Here is an 18,674-nt window from a genome sequence, read left to right as displayed (position 1 = left end):
TATAGATTTTTGGACAAAACCCAGACTGACTTGAACCTAGTTTCATGGGTTTTGGGTTCACCTTCGGGCCACCAATTCTGGGTTTGAGTTGAACCCAGAATCGGTCAATTCCGTGCAGGTTTCAGTTTACCCCCAAACCGGATCAAAAGTGGGTAAATTGGTTTTGGTCCGGTCTGGGTTACCCGGTTGAACACCCCTCGATAATCGATACACCTAGTTTACTTGAATACAAATCCGGCTTTGGGTGGATCCAGTAGTCGAAACTTGCAACCCAACTACGTAGAAAAGCAAAATTGAAACAATAATATAAGAGATGTTCCAATCATAAAGAATTCAAAATCAAATCTAAAAGTCAAAAAAATATCCTAACGTGGGTTGTTATGATTCCGCTATTTTCTCAGTCAATCCAACATTAAAATCAATCCCATAAAAAACTGTTGTTAAATTAACAGAATTTACACCACGTCGCCCAAAAATTGTGAATTATTTGTGAGAAATTACAAATAAAAAAAATTATAGGGAGGGACAGGTGGCCATTTCAATTACACTTTAATACACTAATTCGTCAACAGCAAATCCCATACTCCATACAAACCAACTCTCTCTTGTTCACTGTTCATACCCATCACTCACTAACATGAAACATCCATCATAACCCAATATAGAAAGCCAGGAAAAACAATAGAAAAAGCGGAGAAAATAAAAAAAGAAGTCATCATGGAAAGATCCCAAGAAGAAATTTTTTTTTTTTTATGATGATGATGATGATGATGAACTACAGAAGCAATTCAAAGACCTAGAAGAAGATTGGGAGTCCTACAAACAATCCAATCCTTGGGATCTTCATCAAGGTTCATCTGCTGTGAAATCAGCTGTTAACATTCTCTTCGACAGTTCACCAAGAAATCTTATAATATCTTCTGATCTTGAACAACATAAACAGACTCCTATGGAGGAGGGAGAGTGGAAGGTGAGGAACAATGATTTGGCAGTTGTGGAGATCCTTAGAGAGAGAAGGATGGCTATCCAAAGTGGTAAATTGAAGAGAAGATGTCTTTTTGAGGCTTTGGAGAGTGCAAGTGAAATGGGTATGAGAGGGAATAAAAGTGATGGTTGTTCTTCTTCTGCTTTGATTCAAAGAAGTGAAGTGAGATCTATTTGTTCTTATTCATCTACTGATGATGATGATGATGATGATGATGATGATAGTGGTGGTGGTGGTGATGGTAATGGTGGTGTTGATGTGTATGATGGTGATTATTGTAATTCTTCTTCTTCTTCTTCAACTTCTCCTGTGTCTGTAGAAAAGGTGGAGAGAGAGAAGGTGGTGGTGGAGCGTAGGGTGGAAGAGAAGAAAGTTGTTGATGTTAGTGGTGGTGGTGACGGAGGGAAATGTATGGTGTTGATGGGTTGGATAGCCATTGTTCTTATGGTGTTTGCTATTTGTATCATCTCAATGAGAAGATTTGATGGACATTTGGATGAAAATGGGGAGTTCATGTTCCTTACATGAGTATAAAGTGGTACACTGGATCATTCTCTTGATAAGATTGGGATGAGATTATTTGGTGTATCTCACTCATTAATTTCTATCTCTAGCTTGAGATTGATTATTTTTCCCTTTTTGAAGTAAGTTTGTTAGTGATGATGTTGAACTCATATATTTTGTTACGTGGGGTGGCATTATTTAGATTGTAACTTTAGTGGTATTGTTCTTGGAAGGTTGGATTCCACATATTAATAGATTGAGATCATTATTCTTGTTTGTTTGTTTTTCCTTTTTGTCAAACAGAGAAGCAAGTAATGTTCAGGTACTCTGCACGGCTTTTTCAGAGTAAAAGTCTGAATGAGCAGTAAAGCAGAACCGGCATCTACAATGGTCCATGTGGTAAAGAGACCAATTTTTTTTTTTTCATATTGTAGTAAAAAAAAAAGGAGAAATCAAGGTCTGTAATTCACAGTGAAAAAAATGCAAAACATGAAATGAAAGGATACTAGTTTAGCAGTCACTGAGAAAGGTTTGGTTTAGAGGCCCATAACATTTCCTATGTGATGGGTGTCGGCCAAAACAAATTTAGTTTGAGAGTTGTTTAGATTTTTAATATTTATTATTTGAATATGATATATTGAAATTCTTTGTGTTTTAAATTACCTAGGATAGCCTTGTTTTCATCCTTATATACAAAAATTTACCTTTTGAGATTAGGAATCTTTTTTCTTAATTATTTATTTATTTGTCAGGTGTCGCATTGATGGTTGATTTGTTTAAGTCATTGAGATGGATTGTTGTCATTTAGTCGGGCGACGATGAGTTGATTAAAATAAAAATGTGGCACGTAAACAACATATGTTGCTATAGGAATGGGACACAAAATTAATTAACAAAGATCTGAGCTTTCTTTATATGATATATCATGGATGGAGTTTATACCCTTTGTGCAGCGACAGAATCTATTCCAAAGAAAATTGCTTTTGATTGAGTTAAAAAGCCTATCAATTTCTTCATTAAAATCTTTTTTTTTCCATCTCCTTAAATTTTCTTCTGTATAAGAATTAGAGTGCTAATAATATAACACCCTTTTAGTGCCACTTTTCTCTCCCTTGCCCGTAGTAAAACAAAGAACTATCTGATCTGATCACTTGTGACATTCAAAAACATGGTCCGATGAAATGGAGTTGTAGAACATAAAATTATATTAACTTTAAATAAATATAAAAATAATTATTTTTTACTGTTGAAATTTATTTTTAAATTTGGTACTCGGTAGCCATCCGTTTTCAACACCTTGGATCAAGATTGAAATTTTTTTTTTTTTTTAATTTTCAATTTTTTTGAATATGAATATTTTCATGCAATCTAGAAAACTATATTGTTGGATTGTTAATGTGATAATAAATGTGGGCTCCCCACCTTTTTTAAGATTTCAAAATCTGGGCCAAGGACATGGGGGCAAGAGAGAAGCTTTCTCTCTATTATTTTTGATGTCATTCACACCACATGTCAAATGTCTATTGGGTTGTGAGCAAACACATTAGGGGGCATCAAGGGCATGAGTCAAAAAGAGCTTCATTTATCAAAATTCTAAGAATTATTTCCAATAAGAAGTTAAGAACAATATGCCTCAACCATATTGGAAGTCTCCATTAATTTTCCTTTAGAAGCTTTATTTCCAGTTAGAATAAGTTAAGAACAACATGGTTCACTAAATTGGAGGGGGAGATTAAAATGTAGTGAGAGACTCGTTTGTTGAGTCAATTCTTAGAATACATACATACACTGAAAAGTGATTTCAAAGTTCTTTAATAGCTGCTCTCCAACTTTGTTCAAAGAAAAAAGATAAAATAGAAATCGAGCTCTCAAAGTAAATATATATAATATTCATTCTGTATTTTTCTATATTTACTTTCTTAAGCTAAATTTAAATTATGTGAGCCCAATGAATGTAGATCATTTTTATCTATTAAACCAAATTTGTGACTCCCACTTTAACCCCTTCAGCAAAACCCTTGATTTTTTGTATCCAAAATTCCATAACCTTCCACATCTGTGAAAATTTCATCATGCAGTACATAGAATCTTAGAATAGAAGGTGAAGGTAAAATATATTTTATAAAAGAGGATAAAACTCTGAAATTTTGGGAAGAAAATTCATACTTTAGACCTACAAGTTGAAGATTAGAGCATTTAAGTCATTCTTCATTAGTCCATAAGAGTTGACCAAGGTCCCAGGGAGGCATGTTACTCACCAAAACATAAACCAACCCAAACCTAATGGGTCAGAAGATGTTATAGATACGATGTGAGGTCCAATTTTGAGGTCACTTCAGCATTATTCTAAAATTTAATAATTACAAAAGGGTTAAAGGGGGAGGGGGTGTAGTACACAATCAATTAAGTAAGAGCAGCAAAGCAAACAGAGCAATAAAGATCCATCAATGTTATAAATTTGCAGGTCATCTTAGTCAAATTTTCTGTCCCTTCTCTTCCTATCCTTATCAACTTTTCATTAAGAAAAAATCACAGCCCTTCTAAATGATTATGTATATGACTAAGTGCTTATAAAAGTGTAATACAAAATCTACAAAATTTAGTGCCCAGTCCTTATTAACCTATTTTCCGAGCACTCTCACTGTCTAAGGGTACTCCATACGGCAAAACAAAAACAAAGACCAAAAAAAACCCTCCACTGCAAAGAGAGGGTAACATATACAGATCAATGGTGAGGATCCATGGCTGTTTAACCTATTTACTACTTGAAGGAGGTAGTTGCACTATGGGTTCTAGAAAGAAAAGATGCATTTAGACTCGGAAACTTCCATCCAAAGCGACCGGAACTTGAAGAGCCGTTGCTCTTTGGATCTTCGACGGGCAAGGTCCCTTTAGGTACTTCAGAACTGTTACAGCATTAATTGTTTCGGAGATCTCTTGGAGGTCCTGAAATAAATAAGAGAGTTGGGATCAATGATGTGAAAAGAGGTAAAAAGAATTAACATTGTCAGCTAACCTTCAAACCAGCTCCTGACGCAGTGCTTTGCAATGGTCGTGAAACCTGCAAAGGAAATTAGAGTTGTAGAAATGAAAAACACGTCTTTGTTTGAGATAACACTAAAAGGGAGGAGGGGAATAAGCATCCTCTCTACGTCTGCTGTGCAAATGACAGATCAGGGAGAGGGTCTCAGAAGCAACACAAGGTTCACAATGTTGCTGCTTGCCATCATGGTTTCAAATCTCGGTTCATCTCATCCATGGATGAGACCGAGTTATCTCGGATGAGATAAACCATTTAACACCATTTACAATTATTTATTCATAATATATATATGAAAATAATTATAATTTTTTTTTATAAAATAAGGTAGATTAAGATGTTTTATGGTAAAATAATATTTTATTTAGATAATAAATGTTTAAATTTAAAAAAAAAAAGTAATTTTTTTATAAGTAAAAAAAAATCCCAATAATTTTCATTAAAATATACAAAATCCCAGTTGACTAGGCCGAGATTTCAAAATATTCAACATGTGTATCTCGTGAGATTCTGCAGATTTTAGACGCCATGTCTATCCGTCTCATTCATGGATGATACCGAGATGACTCGGGTGATTCATCTCGATCTTGAACGAGATTGAGAACCAAACTTGCCGTTCTTTTAGCAATTGGAAAAGGCAACAGGAGGTTTAAGATTAACAAACAAGTTGTTTCTTCAGAGATCTCTCCTAGTTAAGACACAGTAACTAGTCAAACACCTCACCCCACTCCCAATGTGGCACATATACTGCAAATCAGAAAGAACCTTGTCCATACTTTTCTCATTGGAAGTAATACAAACCTTGGGTGATTCATTAGATGATGAAGGTGATGGTGGTTCCAGAGATAGAACTTTGGGTGACAAAGAGTTGGCCTGCCACACACCAATAAGAATCAAAGAATGAGTTACGATTAACACGCACAGCAGTGCATCTTTGAAAAAAAATGGAGTACACATCAGATTACTGACAAAATCAACCCTCGTTTTACTGATTGTTACTTAAGAATAGAAAAAAAAAAAAAAAAAGATTTTGAGTATCAAAGGCAGGATAAGGAAAAACTTAATTTTCTTGCTAATATTAACAGCAAAAAATGTATTGTTAAAAAAAACATATGTTTCAATTTCATTTTTCCCAGAACTTTAGTTTCTCAACCTCCCACTGATTTAAAATGTACCGTTTTCTTCAACTAAGGACAAGACAATGTAATGCTGTATCCTGAGACTTACCTTTGAAATGGGAGTAATTTGTGGAAGTTCAAGAGCTGGCCTAGAAGAACTGGACGGTGATGGCTACAGAGTTCAAATAGGATAGAAATTACAAAGAGAGATTTAAACTACAGAGCATCGTATTAAAAAAGTAGTCAATTTATAGTAAATATCCAATGGTCCATAATCAAGCCATGTCCAAAGAATTTATGCTTGAAAACAGAACATTGAAAGCTCAAATCTGAAGGATAAGATGGAACTTAAAGTGAGACAAATTATCTGGATAGGAGACTAAGTAAAGAAACAAATCAAAAGGAAGTCTTTCAAAAATGTTCATCATAAACCAAATGCTAAAATTCAATGCCACAAAATGATAGCATTTAAAAGTTGAAGAAGTTATGTTTATGCCTGAATAAAAGCACCAGGTTTGCGATTTTCAAATGTCTCGGCGAAATCACATAACCTACGAACTCCTTGAGCAGTAATATCCTGAAACAGATATTCAAAGAACCCTTTGCAATCAAACAGAATAAATAGATTATATTGCATGTTGTTATGTTGTTAAAATAAACCAATACCTGTTTTCCTTCTATTCTATGAATTTTGGTTTCCTGCAGATTAAAATCAGCCTTAATCACACATAAGGATCAATTTAAATAAAATCTAAAAGGAGAAAAAAAATAATAATAATTGTAAGTCAAAAGATGAGGCCTGAAAATGACTCACCAGCGTTTGAACCACACGGTGAACGGATTCCACATCTACACTAAATATTCTCAGATCTCCTCGTAATTGGGAAACCTATAAATATGTAACTTCTGTGACACTTTTGTGCAAATAATTTGAAATTCACCAAACAGAAAATCTTAATTACTAGGTAAAAGGGTATCTGATCCTACCTCATCTTTGGTAGCTGAAGTAAGCTCTGCACACTCATCTATATTACAATCGACACGATCAATTCTCGAAGATAAATGTCGCTTTGTAGCCTGCAAATTAAAAGATCAATCCTAAGATGGGGAAGAATATAGGATCATCTTTTCTTATTTGTTATTTTTCCAAAGTAATCAAAGTTAACAAGCTGGCCAATGATTTCTTGGTTGATCCATAAAAGTAATATGTGTGCTTAATGTTATTTCTTTGTTTTCTCCATCTTTGACACAATAATTAACATTAGAAAAAGAAAGACACTCCTCCTTGAGGATAAGGTGTAGACAATGAGAGACTTTCAATTTTAAAACCATCTCAGTGAAGTGAAACACATATTTTAACATACAATGTACTAATGCTACATGCCTACATTACTCAGGGAATATCACCATTCTACATTGTCATTTTGATTATCATCATTAGAGCCTTATCCTAAAATTTTGTTGTTGGCTCAATGAACCCTGTTCCTCCTCCATTCAATTGTGTACATACCAATGTCTTTCTTAAATCAAGTCTGCTCATATCCACTCTCGATACAGCAATCCATGCTCTCTTTTTCCCTTCTACTCTATATTGCCAATCCAAAGCCCCGATAGAGGAGGGTACATCAGGTTGGCAGCCAGTGTAAAACACTTTTCCATTAAATATTATTCCATTCCTTTACACAAATCATTTAAAATTAATAAATATGAGACAGAACACTCAATTCATTTTCAAAATACTGTCATGGCAGACACCTAAAAGCATGCATTCTAGAATCTCTCCTTAACAAGGTTGTAAGGAAAAACCTTTGTTCATTGGAAATTTTATTTAGTTTTAAATATAGTTAGAAATTGTATGAGCATCTCACTATGCTGTTTATATGCTACTGATGCTGAGATTTATCCCACAGTTGGTAGTAATGCTATGGGTTTCTAATTCTCTATGTACTGGATGTTATAGAGTCTGAAAGTGTCACCTCGAATTCATTACTAGCACAATGTACATCAAGGTAACAAAGTCAAGAACTATCTTCTTCTCCATGTTATTACATAGGGCTTCTTATTCCTTCGAGGTAGCTTAACAAATAGTAAGGAGAACAAAAGGGGGCGTCATAAATTATATAAATATTAATTACTAACTAAAGGACCATCTCCTTGTTTCTACCTTGTGTGTCTTCCCAAATAAGAACTTTAGGTTAGTTGGACACTCCACATTTCTTGTGCACATCCATTACAGTGCAATCAATATTAACTATGGTATTAATTAAAAGCTTTCAAAGAAAATATGAAATATGGTATCCACATAAAAAATAATTAAGAATCAGATCAGTTTCTTCACTGAGAACTTTAATTCAATGGACAGCTATCTCCCATTGTGCCATGTAATCAAGTATTGCATACTGCAATACAAGAGGATTAATTTAACAATCAAAGACATCTTCTTTTTTTTAAAAGTGCTTATATACAAAGGGAAAATAATAATCAAAATGAGATTAAATTCTCTATAAAAATGGATGTTAGCAACCTCCACAAAAATGTGTTTTTCACATTTGCATCTAAAAAACATTTGTATTTTGTCGTTTAATGCAAATAATAATAATAATAATAAAAGTAAAAAAAAAAAAAGTTGATTTAGACATGCCCCTCCATGTTTTGATGAGTATTTGAGATACCCCTTTGTTTCCTACTGCTGACATGCTCCCCTTGACCTCGGTCTTCTCTAACAGGCTAATGAAAAATGACCTAATTGCCCTCATCTTCAACCTTTAGCTTTTTCTTCCCACAATGTAGAAGGGTATGTCTAAATCACCTCCCCCCCCCCCCCCCCCCCCCCCCACTTCCACCCAAAATAAAAAAGAAAAAAAAGCTTGGGAACCCTATGTAAATATTCCACAAAAATTGATATAGAGACTTTAAGAATATAATGCAGAAACTTGCCGAGACAGAAGAGGACACTTGGTCAAGTTGTTTAGCTATAGTTGAGCAAGCATCCGAAAAACTGCGTCTTGTTGCAAACATCATATCAGAAAGCTTCCAACCCTGAAAAATGTTAAAGCAAACCAAAAATTACAATGGAAACACAACAAAAAGGATTCAAATACAGTGCACATAAGCTCAAAGTAAAATTGTACGGCCAAAAAAGATCCCATGTATGCCAAAATGTACAAATTCAGTAAACAGTTTGGGGTTTGCAATGAAATGGACCCTATCCAACCATCAAAGTTCAACATAAGTTGTTTCCATGTGGACAAGTCCCATGACAAACATTGTCTATGGCAAGATATACTATTTAGACTAGAAGCTTGGAGTTGCATTGAAATGGATCCTAAACAGTATCTGATTTAATTTCTTTAATTAGTCACTTCAGGTTGGGATACTTATGGTCACACGTGCATTGCATGAGGAAATATGCGGATACTCAAGCAGTAAAAGGACCCAAGAAGAGTTGAAGCTTGAAAAATCAAAAAGTGGAAGTAACTAGAATGTATTTGAAAAAATTATATAAGAGTTTAAAATATAAATTCCTCTTCGACCAAAATGTTGAACATTAACTTACATTTATTTGGTGAGTATACAAGCTTGCAAATTTAAGAAAACCTAAATTATTAGTAATCTGAAATAATGCAACATTTGTGGCGATAAAGGCTAGGGTAGGAGGGAAATGGCAGCTGTTCACCATGCAATATCACTTAAAAGGTTCATTCATTCCATTTACATAGAATCTAGTAAATATATGATGGAACAAACGAAGTCTAGTAAATAGGGGATTACCTTCCACCATATATACCCATATCCTACAACAAAGACAACAACAACTGGGACACCATAGGACCTCGAGCCTGCACATTATGAACATTCATTAGAAAGATATTTTGAAATGACAGTCGTGTAGCAAACATCGGATATCACCTGGACTTACAAAACAAGAATATTAAGAAGCATAAATGCTGATACCGTCCATTGAATCAAAATGAACACCTTAATTCTCATGACAAGGATATTCTAGTACAAAGAATAAGCACCATTCATGATTATTAAATAATCAATCTGACTCACTAAGATATTCAGGATATCAAAGTCTAACACATGAAGAAGAAAATATGCACATTAATAGGAAAGTTCTTATGTTGATTAGAAAGGCAGTATTCATTGGAAAATTGGATTGGTTTGGCACATACAGCTCACTGATTTTCACCAAAAACCTTTATTTCTGTGTGTTTGTGTGTCTGTGTTTTTGCATTACATAATTATGTTTATATTTACCAAAAAAAAATGTAACTAAATACTGTTTTTCAATAGCTTTTTTTTTTTTGCATCGTACTAAATACTACAAAAAATTATTAATGAATCAAATAAATTCAACAAAATTTATTCTATAGACGAATTTATTTTTAAATGCTCCAGTTACGTTGCATGCCAGCAACAACAAAGAAATAGAAGAAGATAAGAAAGAAAAGAATAAGAAGAAAATGATAAGAGGAAAATATACAATATGATTATTATATAATTTTAAAGAACTAGGAAAAAATAGAAAAATTAATGTGAAGCGTATGCCCCAGTCAAAAGGTGTATGCATGTCTTGGTCAATCCTCAAATTGAGGCATACGCCTCTAGCTCTGATACACGTGCTTCAGCTGTTTTTACATTTCTTTCTCGCGCCTTCAGACATTTTTAATGGACCTCACACTATGAGGCATGCCTCGCATGCGTTTGTGTGTGCAAGTGAGTGTGTCACAAAAGATCTGGTGAAATTTTGTGAGAATGTCCAACCAACATGTTGTGCAAAAGGTTGCAACTTAATAGCACTAGAAAGTAGTCTATAAAATGTTTCTCATTTTATAAGCAAGGGAAAAGTTACTACACCCCAACCTGATCTACTCCCAGTGACAATTGTAACCGGTCTATTTGACACCAAGAGTTGAAGCTCCTGCCGTAAGCTATTAACCTGTAAAATAACAATAGTTCTATCATAATCTGCAGCATGCAATTTTCTTCAAGTTCATAAAAAATGACATCAGTATCATGACACACAAATAAAATCCTATAAATTTTATGGTAGAGGATAACGAAACTGCAAGGACAAACAATTTCAATGGGTAAATATGAAAAGCGAAAGGTTATAATTTAAAATCTAGAGAACAAAGATAATCATTAGAAGTAAGGCTTGAACACCAGCTGACTTACCATATACAGACTCTAATCCATATCAAAGTTCAGAAAGAAGTCTTGGCAACTTCAAGATATTGGTTATAATTACTAGTTTACTACTTGAGATTTGGCCGATAAACTAGTCTCAAGGCACTTTGCAGGGATATCCCATTTTAGTGGGGCCAAAAAACAAGCAAAATTAGATTTCGACGACAACAATACCCAAGGTATTTTATGTGTCCTTCCAATAAGTAATTTATAATTTTATTATTTTTTATCAATATTTTATGATAACTTTTTTAATATAAATATATATAGATATATATATCTATGTTTACAAGTTAAAAAAATTTAGACTGTCCAATTTTTGTAAATTAATTTTGATGGGGTTAGAAGTTTTGGAATAGGATGATTTTTTGCCAGGATGATCCCCTCATCACAGAGATCATCCTCACAAAAAATCAGCCCATTCCAAACATTTTTGCCCATATAAGACAAAATGGTGTGTCGCAAAGGGGGTCGTAATAACGCCATCCATATATATATATATGGGTAGCGTTCAATGGCTAACTTTTTGGCAAAACCTTTTTCAAAACATGAGTGAGAAGTTTTGGAATGGGCTGATTTTTGGTGAGGATGATCTCTACGGTGAGGAGATCATCCTCACCAAAAATCAGCCCATTCCAAAACTTCTAACCCATGTTTACAAGTTGAAAAATCATGGACCGTCCAATTTTTGTAAACTATTTTTGATGGGGTTAGAAGTTTTGGAATGGGCTGATTTTTGGTGATGATGATCTCCTCACCGTAGAGATCATCCTCACCAAAAATGAGATCATCATCACCAAAAATCAGCCCATTCCAAAACTTCTAACTCATGTTTTGAAAAATGTTTTGCCAAAAAGTTAGCCATTGAACAGGACCTATATATATATATATATATATATATATATATAGATAGATAGATATATAGGGGAGCGTTCAACAAACAATCTTAGGGGGACAACATTGGGAGACAAAATTTGTCCTATATGACTTAAAAGTTTCAGATTGGGCTGATTTTTTTTGTGAGAATGATCTCTATGGTGAGGGGATCATCCTCACAAAAAATCAGCTCAATCTGAAACTTCCAACCCCCTCAAAAGTGATTTACAAATTAAAAATAAAAATGGAAAATCCACAATTCTTCAACTTTGTGAACCACTTTTGATGGGGTTAGAAGTTTCATAATGATCTCCTCACCATAGAGACCATTCTCACAAAAAATCAGCCCGATCCAAAAGTTTTAAGCCATACAGGATAAATTTTGTCTCCCAATGTTGTCCCTCTAAGATTGTCTAGCGAACACTACCAATATATATATATATTCAAAATATGTTTGCTTTCTAATTGACCTTATCACACACGAGATGTTAAAAGGAAAAAAGTGTGGATTTCCATGTATTCTATTGTTTTTCTCTTTTGTAAATTTTTATGTTTTCACCCCAATGTAGTACTACTATTATCTCTTGTATCTTCATTTATATTAATAACAATTTTTTTCCTTTCTGTTGCAGCTAGACCAGGAACTGTCTTGGGATTACAATTTTAGAAGAAACTTTAACAACTGTTAGATTCCAGTGGAGTCATCCCTACTTAGCCTCTTGCCTTCACTGGACTCGCCTTTTTCCTACGGAGGATTCTTGGACCTAGGTGGGTAATCCCAACGGAAACTTTAGTGTAAAAGCTTTTCTTCTCTCTCACTGGTAATTCTGAGGACACTTCTTTTCCTATTGCCTCGGTTTGGCCTTTTTGTCCTTCCTTCAAAGATTTCTTTTTTCTTGTGGCTAGTTGCTTTGGACAAGCTTTTAACCCATGATCCTCTTAGAGCTAGGGGTGTGGTCTTTGCGGAGTTTTGTTCACTTTGCAAATCCGACGAGGAGTCTGTTAGTCACCTTCTCATTCATTGCGGGGTGGCTTGTCAGGTTTGGTCCCACTTCTTTTCTCTATTCAATTTTTCTTGGTGCATCCCTAGCTCAATCTGCTTGTTACTTGATTGATGGAGATTTACAGCTTTTTTTGGCCAAAAGAGGATTCTTTGGAATTTTATCCCCCCAACTACCATTTGTAGGGGTTTGTGGAAAGAAAGAAAAGGGCGAATCTTCAAAGGGAAGGAGTCATCTCTTCAGGAAATCATTTTCAGAATTGTGAGTTTGTTGTTTTACTGGTGTAAGCTATTTCAGGAGTTTAGGGGGTTTCGTTTTGAAGACTTTTTGTTGGGAGCTGATTTGTAGTGGGTGATCCTTTTGGGGTGGGGTTGTGTATTTCTCTGTCTTTTTATTTGTTCTTTGTTTTGTTTGCTTTGTTCTTCTTTTTGATAACTCTTTGTTCTCTTCTCAATAAAACTTTGGTTATAAATATATATATATATATATATATATATATATATTAATAATAATGTTTTTATCATTGTAGTTGTTGATAAAGAAAGAAAATTTAAATGAAGGCCCACCATATATGAGCATAGGCCACTCATATGCCAATATTCTCTATCAAGCTTCCATCCCCTTCCCCTCTGAATGAGATGCATCACATCCAACTCGTGGGGCAAGTGAATGTAGAAGGCCAACATGATGCAGAGCCCAACAATGAATTTAACCAAATCAACAAACAAAAACCACATTAAAAAAGATGAGAAGATAAAAAGCCAAGATTACTCCATATAATGATGCTCCAAGAATTGATTGGATTTTAAAAGAGGAATAAACATATCAAAAAAGCAGTAAGAGGACAACTCAAGACAACATGCTAACCTGAGATAACAGAGAGTCATTTTGTGGTTTGCCAGTCGATGGAGGGGAATCATCTCGTTTAATTTGCTTAAAAGCAATCTAAGGAAAAAAGTGAATCAATTATGAATTAAAGGCAATCAACAGTACACTATACATTAAAGGTAAGGTAATAATATTCTAAAACACAATGCATCATGAAGAATTCTTATATAAATAAAGTAAAAGACAGTTAATCAATCACTTAGGAATCAAGACCAATAAGTAGTACATCTTGCAGAAAAGCACAATCTGAACTATAGCTCTAACAATACTACTGCCATCAGCCTATAAAATATCTAAATCACTTTTTTTGATTGCCTTATGAAACCTTTTATTGATAGAATAAACTGTAAGAAAATTTAATCTCATTATCTAATCTGAAGATACAGAAATTCTGGTGTGCAGTGAAGCCACTTAGGTTTGGCACATGGCTGCAAAACCATAGAGTTCTCATAGAGCCGAAGGAGGGTACACCGTCCAACCCATCCTACCAGTTCCATCTCGCATTGAGAAACCTGCCATTCAGAGTATTGGGACCTTTTTTTTCCGGTCGTTTGCCAGAACTCATTTCGAGGAAAGAACTCCTGCCAGAAAACCGGTTGCGCATGGACAACCTCACTTTATGTATGGCCTCTGACCGTCTCACTTTAGCTTCTGCTCACTCCGACTTTAGCAAAGTGTATGTACTCCGATCTCCTCTGCGGGACGGGACACAACACCGTACAACAAGTCAGACAGTTCAGTAAGAGCGGAGGAGACTGACTGGCGCAAGGTGTCGGTTTGTTCGTCGTCATGGTTTCCAGCCAATATAGCAAAACCAAGCCATTTTCTAAGAATTTTCCATGTCAGATATCTTATCATGCTCACATGTTGCATGCATGCCGACACAAAGTTTCAGAATTCTAATTATTTGAATATTTTTTCACTAGATAATATTCATATATTTTTTTAAGATGTTATTAATGTGTTTTAGCTTGTTTAAATACATCCGTCTTAAAAGTTTGCTTAACATGAACTAAAGTCATCATCAAAGCTTTATACCAAAAATTTGGGATCTGCCAAATGACTCTTATTCCTCCATTCTTCTTGTTCCAATAATAAGAAGTGAAAGAAAACCTTCAACTCAGTATTGAAAACTGGCTTGTCATAATAATGTAGGCGCAGAGAGTGAATAGATTGATTTGCAGTGTTGGATACATGGTTCTAATGTTCTACATGCCAAACTCAAGTTTATCTCGACCTGCCTAACGAAATTGATACCTTGAAAGCACCAGAAAAAAAATCAGACACATTTGAGATGCGCCCTTCCTTTGCAAGCACAGACCCAAGAATACCTGACAGACAAAAACGATAAGACATTGGTTAGCAACAAAAGCTCCTTTCCATCCAAAAGGGTAGTAAATCAACATCTATACACAGGTCCACTTCTGGATATTTCAAGCTTTGGGAATTGGGACCATCCTAAAAGGAAAAGAAAATCAGGTGAAATTTAGTAGAAATTGGTTTTTATGTACACTAGGCCTCCAAGGTTGGTAGAATCAAACACAGAGAATAAATGCTATGTAGTCTTTGACGTAGTGTGATTGGAAAAGGTGTAAATAAACAAGAAATATAAATATATGATTAAACAAAGTGGATTCACTTCCTTTAACTTGTACCAGCTGGCTATTTAGCATCAACAAGCAGCTTTGGTCAAATCCAATGCATATGTTAGGATAAGATATTGGCAAAAAGCTTAGCCAACTATGAAAGAGATAAAATAGTAATTCAGATGATATCACCAAAAAAAGAGAAAGGGTTTGAAATAAAAGATGGTAGAATATCCCACAATTATATATCCAAATCCGGTCCACTGTGTACTTTGTCATGGTGAAAGGATGCCCAATTGGTTTTTTCAGAAGTTATAGAGGCTTAAGACAAGGTGGTCCTTGTCCCCTTTCCTTAGTTTCTTATTACATATTGTGGTTGAGTCTCTAGGAAGGTTAATGTCAACAACTGTGGAGAATGAAAATCTAATGGTTTTTGTGGTTAAGGAAAGAAGTCGAATGGAATCCCACCTACAATTCACCGATGACACCTTATTGATGCCTCCCCAGTCCAACTTAGATTCTTGAGAGGTCCACTATGTGTTTTGAGGCAGGATCGTATCTAGCCACCCATCTTTTAAAAAGTAAGGTGTTCGGGATCAGAAATGTTCCACATTCTGGGTTGTGACCTATAGCATCTTCTAGATAAATATCTTACACTACTCCTCTTGCCACCAATTACAGGAACAAGTCTATTTGAACCCAATCCTGGAAAGCCTTGGGAGACATAATAGACTCTTGGAAGGCTAGATTAGATTACTATCCAAGGGCGGTAAATCGATCATAATTAAAAAAAAGAGTGCTTCTGTTGCCACACCAATTTTTACCAAGAGCACCCCAAGATGTGTGCTAAATTCTTCTTTTATATCATATGAATTGAGTTGCTCTTAGTAAAAGTTGGTGTGGCAATCAAATGTCTCAACAAAAAAAAACTATCAAGAATTCAAATGTACTTTCTTTCCATATTCTCCAGTCCTGGGAGATTGAGAAGAAAATTGGCAAAACAACCCCCAGGGGGTTGGCTCAGTTGTAAAACTAACGATAAGAGTTTGCTCCCTCTGGTCAAATGTTTGAAACTTAATATTAGGAAATTTCAATGGGGTAGGGGTGTGCCACCGTAGGGACTAGTCCCATCTCAAAAAGGAGGAAGGATAGCCCACATTATCCCAGAAATATGATCCTAATCGTCCAACCTACTGCATTCTTTTGGGCTTCCAACAAAAAATTAATAAAGAAGGGGAAAAAAAGACTAATTTAGGGAGAAGGAAAACTAGTGATTAAAAATTTAAGAATTTGAGATAATTCCATCATGGGCACACTGATTGAACGATCCCGATCATGTGTACTGCAAAAAGACACCTATTTTAAGTATACTAGTACTGGAACTACCCAATGTTTTCCCTTTCTTTCAGCTATGGAGACATATAAGGCTTTGCTTCACAACTTCACTTCTTTAGATTACCAAATAGTTTTACAAACCTGGGGTTTATCAAAAGCCCTAAACACATGTAACAACATATTAAATCAAAAACACAATGAAACTGAATTAGGTGTCTGAGTTTGGATAAATACGAATAGCAATTGAAGAAAGCAAAGCATCCAATCCAAAACTAATTGAAGACCAAAAAACACTTCTTTTAGAAACTACGAGAGAAAACTAAAACTGATTAACAGTAACAGAAGAAGATTTAGATAGAGAGAGAGAGAGAGAGAAGAACCTGCACCGATGATGATGGTGAGCTTCCCTAGTGGAAGGGCCATGGACGGTAAAATTTCAACAAGTCTGTGAGAATCGAACCACCATTGATCTTCGAATGTTCGTTTGACGTCTCGAAGAGAGAGAAGCTAGGATTCTCCTCTCTCTCTCTCTCTCTCTGTGTTGTTGCAGTAGGAATCTACCAAACCCAGAGAAAAACCCTATTTATTTGTCAGGACATATTATTGCCCTTGGTTTTGTTTTAATTTACGAAAGAGCCCGAGCTGGTTGTTCTGAAATCGGAATAGTATATTTCGTTAAGTGGTTATTAAATTATTTATCACACCTCAGTCAAAGATTAATAAACACTCCTCAATTTATAACGCTAACAATTTCGGTAGTTGTTGCAATTATGATAACGCTCATATAAATTCCTAAATCCAAAAAAATAAATCTAGCAAAATAAAAATAAAAAATAAAAAAATAGAGCTTCCCACACTTATTTTTAATTATTCTCAACTATTCATTTATTTTTAAGAATTTTTCTCAAAACATGTGCAATGTATGTCTGAATTCTAATTTCAATACATTGTTCAATTTAATTTGCAAAACATGTTTTTTCAGTGAATTCATCACTTTTATAATCAACAAATTCAATGATTAATCACCAACAAGATCATTGAAAAGGAAAAATCATTGGTATTTTATCAACGATTTCGTAATTTATAAAAGTGATGAATTCATTGTAAAAATGTACTTTGGAAATTAAAATAAATAGTGTCCTGAAATTGGAATTTCATTATATTCAACAAACAAAATGGAGATTCACCATATTTTATGTATTTTTAATTAGGGTGTAATAAGTAAAAGTTGGGATGCCAATGACTTGCTCTCTAAATATCATACTCAAGTTTTGACCAAAAGAAATATGCCAAATCAAGGATAAGTTTGCCCAAAAACAAAACAAAAAAAGTCTGTTGATTCGAGAACAAAAATTACAAGAAAATAATTTAAAGGATCGTGGTGGAGGGGTTTCTTTTAAAATAGTTACTAAGTTTTGGGCTATAGTTTGATAGTCCTTTTCATAAACTTTTTATTTTTTAATGGTCCCTCAACCTTCTAAAGTTTTGCTATTTTAAAATATCCAAACTATCATTTTTTTTTTCTCATCTTCACATACTTAGGTTTTCCAACAGCAAATGTTATCATTTCCAATATCTTTTATTATGAATGATGAATGGAAATGATATACTTCTAATTTTGAACATTTAGGTGTATTTTTTTTTTAATTTATTTTGATGATTTGTAACAAAAAATGAAGAACGAATGTGAGATTCAAAAAAAAAAATTATAGTGTCGAGCTCATCATTTTTTATTGTGGAGTTCGATATTTTTTATTGTTGAATTCGACAATTTTAAAAAATAGATATTAAACTCGACAATAAAAATTGGAGAGTTTGACACTGTAAATGTGATTTAGATTTTTTTTTTCATTTTTTTTCGACTATGGTTCTACATAGATCTTCTTGAAATACTTAGAATGTATATATTATATATATAAAATGGACAATTGGATCAAAAGTTACAATGAAATCTTTAAAAACTCTAGAATTTTAAATCCTCTCTACATTTTTTATATATAAAATTATTGAAATAAATAAAAAAAATTCATACAAATATTTAAAAACAGAAACATATCATTCTCTATTCGTCATTCAAGGCGAAAAATTGCCAGAATTGGTCTCAATCTTCATTGGAAAATCCAAGTAAGTGAAGAAGATGAGAAA

The 18,674-nt window shown here is 34.2% G+C and overlaps 1 protein-coding gene across 2 annotated transcripts; it reads right to left on the bottom strand.

The window, feature by feature from the left end:
* Nucleotides 1-3,917: 3,917 nt before the first annotated feature.
* LOC147398463 (uncharacterized) lies at nt 3,918-17,097 on the bottom strand. 2 transcript variants are annotated; one of them, XM_086447667.1, is made up of 14 exons: nt 16,910-17,097; nt 14,866-14,939; nt 13,588-13,665; nt 10,517-10,592; nt 9,419-9,486; nt 8,585-8,686; nt 6,635-6,724; nt 6,462-6,536; nt 6,314-6,346; nt 6,144-6,224; nt 5,757-5,819; nt 5,331-5,402; nt 4,506-4,550; nt 3,918-4,435 (listed from the first exon to the last, which is right to left on the bottom strand). In XM_086447667.1, the coding sequence occupies exons 1-14, from the start codon at nt 16,950-16,952 to the stop codon at nt 4,301-4,303; spliced, it is 1,035 nt and encodes a 344-aa protein (XP_086303793.1). In that variant the 5' UTR covers nt 16,953-17,097; the 3' UTR covers nt 3,918-4,300. The 2 variants fall into 2 exon arrangements, with proteins under 2 accessions (XP_086303793.1, XP_086303794.1); XM_086447668.1 differs by lacking the exon at nt 5,757-5,819.
* Nucleotides 17,098-18,674: the final 1,577 nt, after the last annotated feature.

This window comes from Akebia trifoliata, chromosome 7 (assembly GCF_017979445.1).
Source record: "Akebia trifoliata isolate Shusen 1 chromosome 7, ASM1797944v1, whole genome shotgun sequence".
In the NCBI taxonomy this organism is placed as follows: Eukaryota; Viridiplantae; Streptophyta; class Magnoliopsida; order Ranunculales; family Lardizabalaceae; genus Akebia; species Akebia trifoliata.
The sequence above is the reverse complement of the archived record's forward strand: the minus strand, read 5'-3'. Positions and strand labels throughout refer to the sequence as shown.

Bases quoted from the DNA above. Each gene is read 5' to 3' on its own strand.
- LOC147398463 (XM_086447667.1), bottom strand. From the start codon at position 16,952: ATGGCCCTTCCACTAGGGAAGCTCACCATCATCATCGGTGCAG. The intron at 13,666-14,865 runs GTATCAATTTCG...TTTTTTCCTTAG, and splicing joins TTTTTTCTGGTGCTTTCAAG to ATTGCTTTTAAGCAAATTAA. The intron at 4,436-4,505 runs GTTAGCTGACAA...TATTTATTTCAG, and splicing joins CGTCAGGAGCTGGTTTGAAG to GACCTCCAAGAGATCTCCGA.